At 45.6% G+C, this 14257-nt stretch overlaps 1 protein-coding gene across 1 annotated transcript in view; it reads right to left on the bottom strand.

Annotated features, from left to right (window-relative positions):
- LOC120021211 (tyrosine-protein kinase ABL1-like) overlaps positions 1–13773 on the bottom strand; it is a 59470-nt gene extending 45697 nt beyond the window's left edge. Inside the window, exon 1 of the mRNA XM_038964872.1 lies at positions 11938–13773. Coding sequence (XP_038820800.1) covers positions 11938–12070 — 133 coding nt within the window. The 5' untranslated portion in view covers positions 12071–13773. The remainder of the gene's footprint in view (positions 1–11937) is intronic.
- Between the last annotated feature and the right edge of the window lie 484 nt (positions 13774–14257).

The following is a 14257-nucleotide window of genomic DNA, read 5'->3' as shown; positions in this document are numbered from 1 at the left end:
CTTTGTTATGGCAGGCCTAAATAACTTCAGGAGTTAAAATGTGCTAAACAAGTCACATAATAAGTTGCATGGACAAACCGTGTGCAATAATAGTGTTCTACGTGATTTTTGAATAACTACCTCATATCTGTACAGGTCTGTAAGGTCCCTCAGTCGAGCAGATAATTTCAAACACAGATTTACCCACAAAGACCAGGGAGGTTTTCCAATGCCTCGCAAAGAAGGGCACCTATTGGTAAAAAGCAGACATTGAATATCCCTCTAAACATGGTGAAGTTATTAATTACACTTTGGATGGTGGATCAATACACTCAGCCACTACAAAGATACAGGCATCCTTCCTAACTTAGTTGCCGAAAAGGAAAGAAACCACTCAGGGATTTACTCATGAGGCCAATGGTGACTTTTAAACAGTTACAGAGTTATATTTATGTGGAGAAAACAGAGTATGGATCAACAACATTATAGTTACTCCATAATACTAACCTAAATGACAGGTTGAAGACTAATTTGTCCAAAAAAAAATGAATAACATAATTCCACTTCGACATTATGGGGTATTGTGTATTTTTAAAAAAAATAAAAAAATACATTTTTAATTCAGGCTGTAACAACAAAATGTGGAAAGGGTTGTGAATACTTTCTGAAGGCACTGTATATAATCCTGGCAGCTTTCTGCCAACTGCCCTATAGTCTCTTCCAGACATGGGGCTAAGAGCGAGGACGTCAGTCAGTTTATCAAAAAGTCGTCTTAGCGTCTCTCTCAAACACAGAAGTGGTAAGTAACCTAAGCTGAACATTTAACACACACGTCTCACATGTACCAGGAGACTGTCTAACAATGTCACAAATGTCAGCCATGCAAAGCTTGGCACTCGTCCTGCCCATCTTAGTGCAGGAACCTGAGCTATTACACCCAGAATACTAATTAGAGAAAGAGAGAGGGGCGCCCAGCTGTAGTTCATTTCAGCATTTGTAGTGTTATTACACCTCATAGTTCATTTCAGCATTTGTAGTGTTATTACACCTCATACTGTTATTACAGTCTCATACTAGGCTCCTCATTCCATCGCTGTGCCTGACCTGGTTACTCCCTCAGCTTCCCTCGGTCAGTCAGACAGTGAGGAACCAGGCGTGTGTGTGTTTACTCAGGGTCACTGGAGAACGCAGCCTGGGTGTCTCGGCCTTGCAGGCCTGGGGATGAGGAAAGGGGTTTTGGGTTCCACATATCCCCCATCAGCATGGCACAGCTGTGGTGGGAGATGGGCCACTCAGGCTTTTGGGTAGGGTAGGGTAGTGTTTAAGACAACAGGGATGAAAAAATCAATGGTGTGTGCGTGTACATGCATATCTGCCTCCGCACCGATGACTTGGCGACTACATATCACCACTGCTACTCCCCTCCTCGCCTCGCCCTTTAGCCATCACTGCCTTGGAGTTAAGATCTAGTAGGAGACCTGTTGCCAAAACAGGATCTGTCAGCATTGCTCCATTGGCCCTTTGATACAGGCAGCCCAGACCACCTACAGAGCATAGCTGAAAGACTGATCCCATGTCATTGGTGGATGGGGCCTTTTATGATGCGATGGCCAGATAGCACTGAAGACTCTTTTCTTCTTTGTCGTCGGGGAAATACTCAGGGGGCGCCATGGCAAGGAAGCAGCACCTGTGCTAATCTCCACATCGCAAGCTGGAATGCCGAGACGGTGAAAGCAGTTGAAATGTTTCAACACACACAGGCAGATGCGCACACACACACGAGGCAGATGCGCGCACACACAAGGCAGCTGCATGCACACACAAGGCAGATGCACGCACACGAGACAGATGCAGGCACACGAGACAGATGCAGGCACACACACACACGAGGCACACACACACACACGAGGCACACACACACACGAGGCACACACACGGGACGACAGGTAGCCTAGTGGTTAGAGCGTTGGACAAGTAACCGAAAGGTTGCAAGATCGAATCCCCGAGCTGACAAGGTAAAAATCTGTCGTTCTGCCCATGAACAAGGGTTCTTAACTGACTTGCCTAGTTAAATTAAGGTTACATTTTTTTTTAAATAAACATGAGGCACACGAGGCAGATTCACACGAGGCGCACACACACACACACGAGGCAGATACACACACACACGAGGCAGATACACACGAGGCACACACACACTCGAGGCACGCACACACAAGGCAAATGCACGCACACGAGGCAGTACGAGCAGAGGGCGATGCAGTACGAGCAGAGGGCGGTGCAGTACGAGCAGAGGGCGGTGCAGTACGAGCAGAGGGCGGTGCAGTACGAGCAGAGGGCGGTGCAGTACGAGCAGAGGGCGGTGCAGTACGAGCAGAGGGCGATGCAGTACGAGCAGAGGGCGATGCAGTACGAGCAGAGGGCGATGCAGTACGAGCAGAGGGCGATGCAGTACGAGCAGAGGGCGATGCAGTACGAGCAGAGGGCGATGCAGTACGAGCAGAGGGCGATGCAGTACGAGCAGAGGGCGATGCAGTACGAGCAGAGGGCGATGCAGTACGAGCAGAGGGCGATGCAGTACGAGCAGAGGGCGATGCAGTACGAGCAGAGGGCGATGCAGTACGAGCAGAGGGCGATACAGTACGAGCAGAGGGCGATGCAGTACGAGCAGAGGGCGATGCAGTACGAGCAGAGGGCGATGCAGTACGAGCAGAGGGCGATGCAGTACGAGCAGAGGGCGATGCAGTACGAGCAGAGGGCGATACAGTACGAGCAGAGGGCGATGCAGTACACTTGTGTATACACAAACACAGGAATAGGATTTAGAAAACTCACACAGACAGACATACTCACAAACCCAACAATGCCATAATTGAAATGTTTTGAGTAGTGTAGTCTAAGTCCTGGCCAACATGTTCCTTTCCCACTGTAGGGAGTGGTGGCTAGTGTAACCTGTCCAAGTCTTATGGATCCCAAAAGCGTCACTTGTTTTTATGAACGATGAATCACCTGATGCAATAAGGGGGTGAAAAACAATACGGAGTAGGAGAGAGGGCTATCAGACAAGTAAGGCCCACCACGGAATGCAACAGGACGCTGTCACAATATCAGCATTGCGATACTACGATACCAGATTTTTCTTGGCAAAAAATAAATTACGAAGCAGACAACTTGATGGTCCTTTAAAACCTACTTTTGTAAAATATTGTGTGCTACATCAAAATAAACAAATGTGACTGGGTGACAACATAAGTCAGTTTTTACCAACATTACAAATATTTTCCTTAAAAATGATGCCCACTTCATGTTTTGTTTCCTTTTTTCCCTTACTTCCTAGTATCCCAATATTAGTATTGTGACAACACGTGTGTGTGTGTGTGTGTGTGTGTGTGTGTGTGTGTGTGTGTGTGTGTGTGTGTGTGTGTGTGTGTGTGTGTGTGTGTGTGTGTGTGTGTGTGTGTGTGTGTGTGTGTGTGTCTTTCAAGTTTTATTAGTCGTGTGTACGGGATACACATGGTATACATCGTCCAACAAAATGCTTACTTGCAGGTTCCTTCTCGACAATGCTACAACAATAAGAAATAATAAAAGAATACAAACATAAAGTAAATGGCAGTAAGATAGATGCATTTGATCTTTCTGCATAAGTACACTGCTCAAAAAAATAAAGGGAACACTAAAATAACACATCCTAGATCTGAATGAATGAAATATTCTTATTAAATACTTTTTTCTTTACATAGTTGAATGTGCTGACAACAAAATCACACAAAAATTATCAATGGAAATCAAATTTATCAACCCATGGAGGTCTGGATTTGGAGTCACACTCAAAATTAAAAGTGGAAAACCACACTACAGGCTGATCCAACTTTGATGTAATGTCCTTAAAACAAGTCAAAATGAGGCTCAGTAGTGTGTGTGGCCTCCACGTGCCTGTATGACCTCCCTACAACGCCTGGGCATGCTCCTGATGAGGTGGCGGATGGTCTCCTGAGGGATCTCCTCCCAGACCTGGACTAAAGCATCCGCCAACTCCTGGACAGTCTGTGGTGCAACGTGGCGTTGGTGGATGGAGCGAGACATGATGTCCCAGATGTGCTCAATTGGATTCAGGTCTGGGGAACGGGCGGGCCAGTCCATAGCATCAATGCCTTCAATGCCTACACTCCAGCCACATGAGGTCTAGCATTGTCTTGCATTAGGAGGAACCCAGGGCCAACCGCACCAGCATACGGTCTCACAAGGGGTCTGAGGATCTCATCTCGGTACCTAATGGCAGTCAGGCTACCTCTGGCGAGCACATGGAGGGCTGTGCGGCCCCACAAAGAAATGCCACCCCACACCATGACTGACCCACCGCCAAACCGGTCATGCTGGAGGATGTTGCAGGCAGCAGAACGTTCTCCACGGCGTCTCCAGACTCTGTCACATGTGCTCATGTGCTCAGTGTGAACCTGCTTTCATCTGTGAAGAGCACAGGGCGCCAGTGGCGAATTTGCCAATCTTGGTGTTCTCTGGCAAATGCCAAACGTCCTGCACGGTGTTGGGCTGTAAGCACAACCCCCACCTGTGGACGTCGGGCCCTCATACCACCCTCATGGAGTCTGTTTCTGACCGTTTGAGCAGACACATGCACATTTGTGGCCTGCTGGAGTTCATTTTGCAGGGCTCTGGCAGTGCTCCTCCTGCTCCTCCTTGCACAAAGGAGGAGGTAGCGGTCCTGCTCCTGGGTTGTTGCCCTCCTACGGCCTCCTCCACGTCTCCTGATGTACTGGCCTGTCTCCTGGTAGCGCCTCCATGCTCTGGACACTACGCTGACAGACACAGCAAACCTTCTTGCCACAGCTCGCATTGATGTGCCATCCTGGATGAGCTGCACTACCTGAGCCACTTGTGTGGGTTGTAGACTCCGTCTCATGCTACCACTAGAGTGAAAGCACCGCCAGCATTCAAAAGTGACCAAAACATCAGCCAGGAAGCATAGGAACTGAGAAGTGGTCTGTGGTCACCACCGGCAGAACCACTCCTTTATTGGGGGTGTCTTGCTAATTGCCTATAATTTCCACCTGTTGTCTATTCCATTTGCACAACAGCATGTGAAATGTATTGTCAATCAGTGTTGCTTCCTAAGTGGACAGTTTGATTTCACAGAAGTGTGATTGACTTGGAGTTACATTGTGTTGTTTAAGTGTTCCCTTTATTTTTTGGAGCAGTGTATAATACATAAAGCACAAGTAAATCAGTAGTTTTCACAATATTACAAAAATCCTCATTTGACCCAGACAACTGGCAATGGAGCAACATTTGATATTCCATTATGTTAGGAAGGTGAAGAACAGAAAAGCCTAACTGTTGCGAAAGAAGGAGGTGAGTGGGTGTGCACCTGGGTGGGTGGGGAGAGACGGGAAGAGAGAGTGACAGCGAGAGAGAGAGAGAGTGGTAACTGCTGGAATCTTTTCCACTGTGACAGAACTGACCATGCCTGGGTCTCTCCCCCATTTGGTGACCATAGATACCCTGTTAACGGTTGAGGTCCACCTACATAAAATAATGCATGGTAGTGGCGGCATACTCAGTTAGTTCAGTCTAAACGAGGCCACTTGTATACACTTAGCCCAGACGCAGTAAACAGGGAACATGCAGTAAATGCCTCAGCTCTTTTTACAGGCTATCGACCTTAACGAGACGTCCTGCAGATGTTTCTAGGTCTGGGAGGGAGAGGGTCTGCCTGTCCAGAGGTAGAGAGAGAGAGTGGTTATTAGCATATGCTAGGAGGCTGGGAGCTAGAGCGGAGGAGTCACTGGTTGGTTTTCTTTGTGTCTAAGTGGATCCAGATGCAGCCCGAATAGAGGAATAACTGAAGAATAGAGATCTTCCGTTTATAGGCAATTTCTCGCATGGAATAGCCTTCATTTCTCAGAATAAGAATAGACTGACGAGTTTCAGAAGAAAGTTCTTTGTTTCTGGCCATTTTGAGCCTGTAATCGAACCCACAAATGCTGATGCTCCAGATACTCAACTGGTTTAAAGAAGGCCAGTTTCATTGCTTCCTTAAATCAGAACAACAGTTTTCAGCTGTGCTAACATAATTGCAAATGGGTTTTCTATTGATCCATTAGCCTTTTAAAATGATAAACTTGGATTAGCTAACAAGACGTGCCATTGGAACACAGGAGTGATGGTTGCTGATAATGGGCCTCCGTATGCCTATGTAGATATTCCATAAAAAATTCTGCCGTTTCCAGCTGCAATAGTCATTTACAACATTAACAATGTCTACACTTTATTTCTGATCAATTTGATTTATTTTAACGGACAAAAAAAAATGCTTTTCTTTCAAAAACAAGGACATTTTATAAGTGACCCCAAACTTTTGAACTGTAGTGTGTGTGTGTGTGTGTGTGTGTGTGTGTGTGTGTATGTATATATATATATATATATATATATATATATAATTTATTTTATTTTATTCTCTGTAATACAGTAGACTAATGTATTCCAAATCTACTCAGGTTGCCTACGAAATAGAGTAGAAAGGACAGTGCTGAATTACTAGACACTACTCATCTAATAACAAGAATTGTACCTAGACCCTAGAGCAATCAATCACCTACGATCTAAAGAATATTATATTCAAACGAATACAGATAATTAGGCTGGCTACCTCAAGTTCTTTTTGAAAAAGATCACAAATTAGCTTAACCCTTCTTAGAATTTTGGAAGCCATGAGCAAAATGGACATTTGTGGCCACAGCATTCCAATAGGGGACAGAGGCATTAGGATTAAACATGCTGTGACTGGACGGAATTTCTATCACAAGATGGAATTCACATCATAGGTAACAGGCTGTCCACAGGCCAGGGCAGAGGGGGCTTTGTCCGTCATAGCAGAGAGGAGGCAAGGTGGCAGAGAGAGAGAGAGCTCACACAGTGCATTCCTGCCCCGACTTGGAGCGTGTGTCTGCTCCGAAAATCTGGAGCACCATGAGGAGCACCACCAAAAGGAGTAGGGGATGGGGGGGTGAGGAGACGACGAGAGTATAGGGAGAGGGGGATGTGGAGCGGGGCAGAAGCTTTAAATCCTCTCGCCCTTGCTCTCTCTGCTCAGGCGGACTCAGAGATGGGCTGATGAGTGTTTTTTGCATAGGGTTCTGTTGTTGTTTTAACAGCCCTCCAGAGGGCCCGCTGCTGCCCTACCGGTTAGCACAGCGATGATGAAACACGCTCCTCTGAGCACATTTCACGCAAGGCTTAAGCTTACTCTTCGACTCCGAAGCCAGGCTGCTGGTGAGGTACCCCCCCCCGCTCTCACACCTCACCCGGCCCGCCTATGCCAGAGAACAGTCATACAGAGGAGGAGCAGAAAGTGAAAATGATGCCAAATAAGATTAATGAAGTATGAAGACGTGACCACAATAACACACAGTTAATATGAAGTTCATAATGGAACATCAACATACATGCATGCCTGAAGTTGTATAGCCTACCTGGAGTTAGAATAAGGTGAGGACAGTATGACCTAAAAAAATAAGTACAAGCCATTGACCGAGGCTAAACTATGGGAATCTGAACAATCATCAACCAGCCTTTTACAATGTGTTTATAACAACGACAAACACCTAGGCCTACATACCTCTACGATGAAAGGTTCACTGATTATTCAGCCTTGCCCTCAGGCTAGGTAAAGTCCCATCTGCCCTACAGCCTGCATTAGGTAACTAACAATAGTACCCCAGACGATTATAAAGCATGTCTATGCACTGCAAAATGTATACAATGTATTCATTCCATCACTGTTGGCTATTTCTCTAGGACATTAGAAAACTAGTCTTTCAAGTTCCCCATCTAATTCATATGTCACTATCATGACCTTTAGCCAACTCATTCACACGCACTAATGATTGGCTATCGTAGCGATTAGACATGGTTTATCATAATCATCATAACCCATGTTACATTACATGATCAACAAACCTCTGGACTCCATAGCCACCAAACCGGTTTCTGCCACTGGGACCAATTGCCCAAGAAAACAATATGTCTATCTATAATTGCTATGAAACAAGAGCAAGCGAGGGAGACAAAAGGAAAGTAAGAGCAAGGAACAGAAGGGCGCCTGAGCAAAAGAGACCGAGAAAGACCAAGCTAGCAAATGAGAGAGCGAGAAAGGCGGGGGGGGTTGCACCAGCTATTTGAGAAAGGAATGCACACGAGGTCACATTCCTGACTCTACTGCTGTGGCTTGCCCTATGTTCAACTCTCTCTCTCTCGCTGCAAAATAGGCAATACTATTCTAGCTGCCTCTGGAGCAACACTAATCACATTGTTATTGTCACAAGCTTCGTTAAAAAAACAGGTGAAGAGCCACAGTAAAATACTTACTTACAGGCCCTGCCCAACAATGCAGAATACAATCAAATAATTGAAATTTAACACGAGGAATAAATACACAATGAGCAATGATAGCTTGGCTATATACACAGGGTACCAGTACAGAGTTGATGTGCAGAGGTACGAGGAAATCTAGGTAGATATGTTAACATAGGTAGGGGTAAAGTAACTAGGCAATAGCAGCAGCATATGTGATGAGTGTGGAAGTGTGTTGTGTGTGTGTACGTGTTGGAGTGTCAATATGTGTGAGTGTGCGGATAGTGTCCAGTGTGTGTTTGCATAGAGTCAAAAAGAGTAGATAGTCTGGGTAGCTAATTGGTTAACTATTTAACACTCAAAATGCTTCACACTGGGCCAATTAATGAATAGAAAGGAGGGGTGGGTGGGGTGTACAGATAAGACTGGTGTAGAGTACACTGGTGAAGAGGATATGCACCAAATGTCAAAACACCCCATTATGAATGGAGGAGGAAGTGCAAAACAGAAAAAAGCCAAATGAGAGATTTGGCAAAAGCATCAGTGTTCATTCATTGCCTTCAAGCTAGGCTACATGTAGGCTAAAGGTGTGTGGAGCCTTGAGCTCTACCTATATGGACTGGACCTCAATTTGACACGTGCAAGTGTGAAAAGAGCGCGTTACTTGTGACAACATTTGTTTCAAAACCTCTCATTTGAATAATTTTTAACTCAAACATTATGGAGGATAGGAAACAAGGAAAGGAGACCATAAGAGAGTGTTGGTACCACCTGCATGCTGTGAACAGCCCCCTAGAGAGAGGGGACATGTCAAGCTGACCTAAAGGAGAGATTCACCCTCTGTCTACACACAGACATACCTGCTTTAGCCAGTCATCAGCTAGGGACTAAAGTGGCTTTGCTGACCACTCCTTTCCAGGTGGTCAAAATGACTCATCGAGGAGGTGTTGCTCAAGCGGGGGCACAAAGGCCGTTACAGAGAATTGACAGTGCAAAATGTTGGGGGGGGGGGCCAAGACGGCCCTCCAACCACCCCCGCAGTGGGACATTCCAACATGGAAACAGATGACATGAGAAATGTCAATATCTACTTACCGGTAAGTTCCACTAGCTAGACTAACTGTTCCAGAACCCTCAAAATAGGCATCAAAACTACATGCCAGCATTAGAATCACAAAATTAAATTTCCTTGACCAAAAATCTCTTCACCGTTCAAGAGTCAGAGTTCCCAACATCAATCACATCAAGAGTCAGAGTCTACATATCATCCATCTGAACAGTCAGATAGTAAAACAGTAACAGAGAGTCATGTAGCCTTGTATAGGCCTATTTCCTCTGACACATCAGAGTGCTGTCTGTCTCTAGAGCTAGGCGACGTGGCCAGGACCAGGCCACCAGGGGCCAAACAGCTGGCCGCAGTGAGCGGCAAATCTTACCAGGAGGCGCCTGCTGCCCCAGTCTTCAGGACCCAAAGGGATCAGGGGGTAGCTTTGGTGTCTAGACTGCACAGATTCCATGAGTTCCAGACAAAAGACAGAGGGGGGAAAAAAACAAGGGGTGACTCTTCCATGGGCCATACATGATGAATGCAGCTGCTAGAACAGCCCAGATCCCTGGCATAGGACACCAGGAAGTGGGGGTGATATCACAACATGCCTGCACTAGAGGGGGGTAGGCTAACCAATGCTCCTCATATGGAGACTGGAGAAGTATATCCTGGCTATCATCCGAAGCAATAGTCTTCAAAATTAGATCATGCTACCCATAATTTAGTGTATTTTACACTAAGTCTATAACATTTGAAAGTTTATTATCTCACTGGCTCATTGACCTAAATCAGGCAAGTAGGCCTGCCTCATTAGATTTTTCCATGGCAGGTGCATTAGTTGGTCTATAAAAGACGTATAACAGCCAGTATGCTTCTTATGTTAGTCTACATGAATCTTGGAAGAGGCCAAGATAAACGCAGGAGGACCATGTCAGACTAGCTTGCAGCACAAGAGGGCAATAGCCTGGAAAGTCAGTCAGGAACCTGGGGGAATGGCCTCCTAACTCTGCTCACATCCCTTTCTGCTCTACAATCTCCATCCTAGACCACACACCTCTTTCCTCCTTCCTGTTTCAGACTTGTTTTTGAGGGGACAAAGGGAAAGAAAACAGAGCATCTCCTCAACTGTCCTTTAGATACATTTACACAGCATTTCCATTTCCTGAACACCCGCAAAAACCTCCCAGCAGGCAGCCGTCATGCCTTGGTGCAAGCGCCCTTAAGAGGAAAAACAATAGCTGATACAGAACTACGGCGATGATCAGGTAACAAATGACAGGCTTTTAAACCACTTCTTGTTATCTGAATTGCAATATTACCAGGAGTTAGAGGAAATTAGGTAGGGAAGACCAACCTACTCCAATTACTCTCTAGAAGCCCAACTCTGATGTTCTTGGGTGGTGACACAGTGGTGCAGGGGGAGACAGGTCTTTGCTTGCCCTGCTCTGCCTCTCTCCCTGGCTGTGTGCAGAGGTCTAAACCGGCCTGGTGAGAAGCTTTGCGTAGGCTAGCAGCTCACTAGCTAGCGAAGGCGTCCCGGGTAGAACATGGATGTGAGTGACTGAGATCACCCTCCTCTCGCAACATGACTCACATCACCTCGTAACCTATCTGACTCATTGCAGGAGGAAGGAGAAAATATATATAATAATTCTGCCACTGACCCTTTGCCGGAGATCACTCCAGTCCTCCTCTCCATTTACTGGCAGCACCTTTTATTTGCATCGTTACCCATTATTGTTAAGCAAGAGGCCTCCGAGTATCTATCCATGCCGAGACAATCGCTGTATTAAAAGACCTTCAGTATCACTGGCATGCAATCTGATTAAAAAGGGAACATGTCAACAAACAGGCTACCAAATCAAAGTTTTCTATACAGAATCCCTGAAAATGTTTATGCTTAATGTTTGCACAGTGCCCCTGTGAAAGCAAGGAGATGCATCTCCTGGGGCTTATCCGGTCAACTCGGCCTGACTCAGTCAAAGCAGGCCATTTACTCTTTATATCACCTGTTGCTGTTTGTTGTCTCCACTAGCCTACTATGGTAAGCTTCATCTGAAAATCTGAGGAAACACAAAAACTGTCCAACCCACCAATAGCTGGAGTACAGTGATGTATTTTGAAAATTTTTAATTGCCATGTCAATTGACATCACAGTGGGATATTATTCATCAATCTCCATGACCAAACACTCACACGACCCCTCTCACACAAATCAATAATGCTGCCACAGAAGATTGAGTAATAGCGTGGGCATACTAGCAAGGTCAAATGATAGCGAAAGGAACTGAGATGCAGGTCCAAATAGAAACTGTGCCTGCCTCATCACAGCCCTGAAACCTATATCACCAACGAACATAAAAGGTTGACCTTCAGGGTGAACAAGCATGATGAAACCAATCATGACCAAACTCTACTGAACTGTGAATGAGGAAGAGGTAAGTAGAAGCAGATTCGGAAGAGAAGACAGGGAGAAAAGAAAGACAATATATTGTTAATGACCAAAGTAGGGGGTAGGTACAGAAACAGTGTGTTTTTACCGTGCACGGCGAACACGTTACAGTGATGGGCTCCATGCCGTGATGACTCCCTCTTCCCTCCCTTGATGAAATTCAGCGCTGGCAGACTCGGTCTCCTCTGGTCCCCAACAAATTTCCCCGGCTGCTGCCCCATAAGGGCAGGGTGCCAGGCCGCAGCCGGGTCACCAAACTGGGCTCTCTCACCACCTGGGTGTAGGGAACCTGGTGGGTAGGAGATGGAGAGCAGGGACCCCCTCCGTGGTGCGATTTCCCTCAGTCAGTTTGGTCTCTCCTGGTGCGGTGATGACTGGAAAGTGGAGGCGGTGGGAGATGCTCACTTCTGCATCCCACCACTGACACCAATGCAGGAGTTTTGGATGGAGGTCAATGCAATGGCGAACGGGCAGGCTGGTCCTTATTACTCCAATTCCTCCCTCTTTATCATGCATTGACTACTTTGGTGGAGTCTGTTACTGTTAGATAAGATAAGGTCTCTAATGGCACTTGTGGGTTTTATTTGTAAGACGAAGGCAGTCAGAAGAATACTGGAGGAGGCCCAATCAAAAGACGTTAATGAAGATCCAAGGCCTAATCGTGATGACTTACATTCATCCAGCATGAAATAACATAATGCAGGCCTAAGCCACTATTGTGCTCCATCGACATGGTTGCTTTAAAAGTAAAGAGGACTAACTAAGAGAACAACTGAGAAAGCTACTACAAAGATGAGGAACTACACAGAATTATAGAAAAGAGCTGAGCTGAGAAACCTCAGTTCCATATCTGGTCAAATGGTTCATAGTTAGCAACCGCGGTAGACAGCTACAGGCACCAATCCTGGTGGTCCCAATACAGTATCTCTGCAGACACAGGTCATATAACACTTGCCTAGTCAAATACCGGCTACATGTTGTACAACAGTTGTGATCATGTCAATACTGCACATGGCCCTGTAGCAACTTCCTCCTAGACTACAATAACTGGATAATATGTTTTCTGATTGTGCCCTTTAACAAACGTATTGATTTTCATCTCCATGCAAACCACTCATTTGACAGGCCTTAAATGTATATTTGACATTTAGCTCGTTTTGCTGTCATATCCCTCTGTGGCCATCTCTCATGCTTTTCAGGCCACACTTAGGCATGACAAAAGGCACTAGTACGGTCTAAACTGTGTTTGATGAGCAATCATGGGAAACTTAACTAGTTAGCATTACTTAGATGATAGCCACTGGCTTTACCAGAAAGCTAATATAAAAGGTTTAAACACTAATTTAATGAGCTAGTTTGCAGACAACTGAAAAATGTTATTCAGTAGCTTTGAAGATGCAAGAGTGCTCGTGCAATACTTTGTTTGTTGGAATGCTAGCTAGTTACAGCTAACGGTGGAGCTAGCCTTGCTTGCTAGATGGCGTGCGAGAACCTGGAAACACACATCGGAACAGTCAACATCTGTCTAACTAGCTAACAACCAACGATAACTTCGGACTGAGTACGTTGTTTTCTCGTTTGAGTAAATAGTGACACCATGAATGAAGTTTTGGCTAAATGTCCACCCAACCCTTGGTATTCAATTATTTGTCAAACTTCCGCGTCCACCGTTCTGCAGAGTTTATCTCCAGCAGTGCATCCCGACCCAGGTACTTTAACCAAGGCGCAGACTCCAAACTTCTCGAGACAGCCAGTGTGTTGTCAGGGAGTTTTCGCAGCTCCTTCTCAACATGTGCAAATAACAAGCACGTCGTTTGTATCTCCCTGATTCCTATACTTATTCATAGCTCTTTCGATTAAATGTGTGCAATTAACTTCGGTCGGATAGTCGCCGCTGAGGCCGCCATATTATTTCCGTAAGCAAGGTGGTTTGCTAAAATATGGGTGGGGATACGTTTTACGTCAGAGCGTGCGTGGGCAAGTTGATAGGGATGGGGCCCACACAGACTCATCTCTTCTGTGTTTTTGATGGGACATGCTGAACTACTCTGTAGTATGTCAATGTGGCTAAAGTCATAGACTGACATAAAATCATTGCAAAGTATCAACTGTTGATAAATAGCAGTTTCACTAAAGGTAAAGTAAAGGGCAGGCATTAGAGTTGGTTTCATGAATCAAAAAGTTGTCCTTACTGACTGGAGTCGTTTCAACTCATCTTCGGAAAATAGGAGTAAACAAAAAAGAAAGAATCAGCTGAGACATTTTTGGGATGGACATAGAGGGGCTGTCTAAGATTCCTCCACAAGGATCTCTCATAATCTCAGAACGTGTGCCCTCTTGAGGTAAGATAGTCTTATTGGGGAAACCTCTAAATAGAAACACTACTTGCAAGCATGATTATATCAAGT

Source organism: Salvelinus namaycush, chromosome 26 (assembly GCF_016432855.1).
Source record: "Salvelinus namaycush isolate Seneca chromosome 26, SaNama_1.0, whole genome shotgun sequence".
Taxonomy (NCBI): domain Eukaryota; kingdom Metazoa; phylum Chordata; class Actinopteri; order Salmoniformes; family Salmonidae; genus Salvelinus; species Salvelinus namaycush.
The sequence above is the reverse complement of the archived record's forward strand: the minus strand, read 5'-3'. Positions and strand labels throughout refer to the sequence as shown.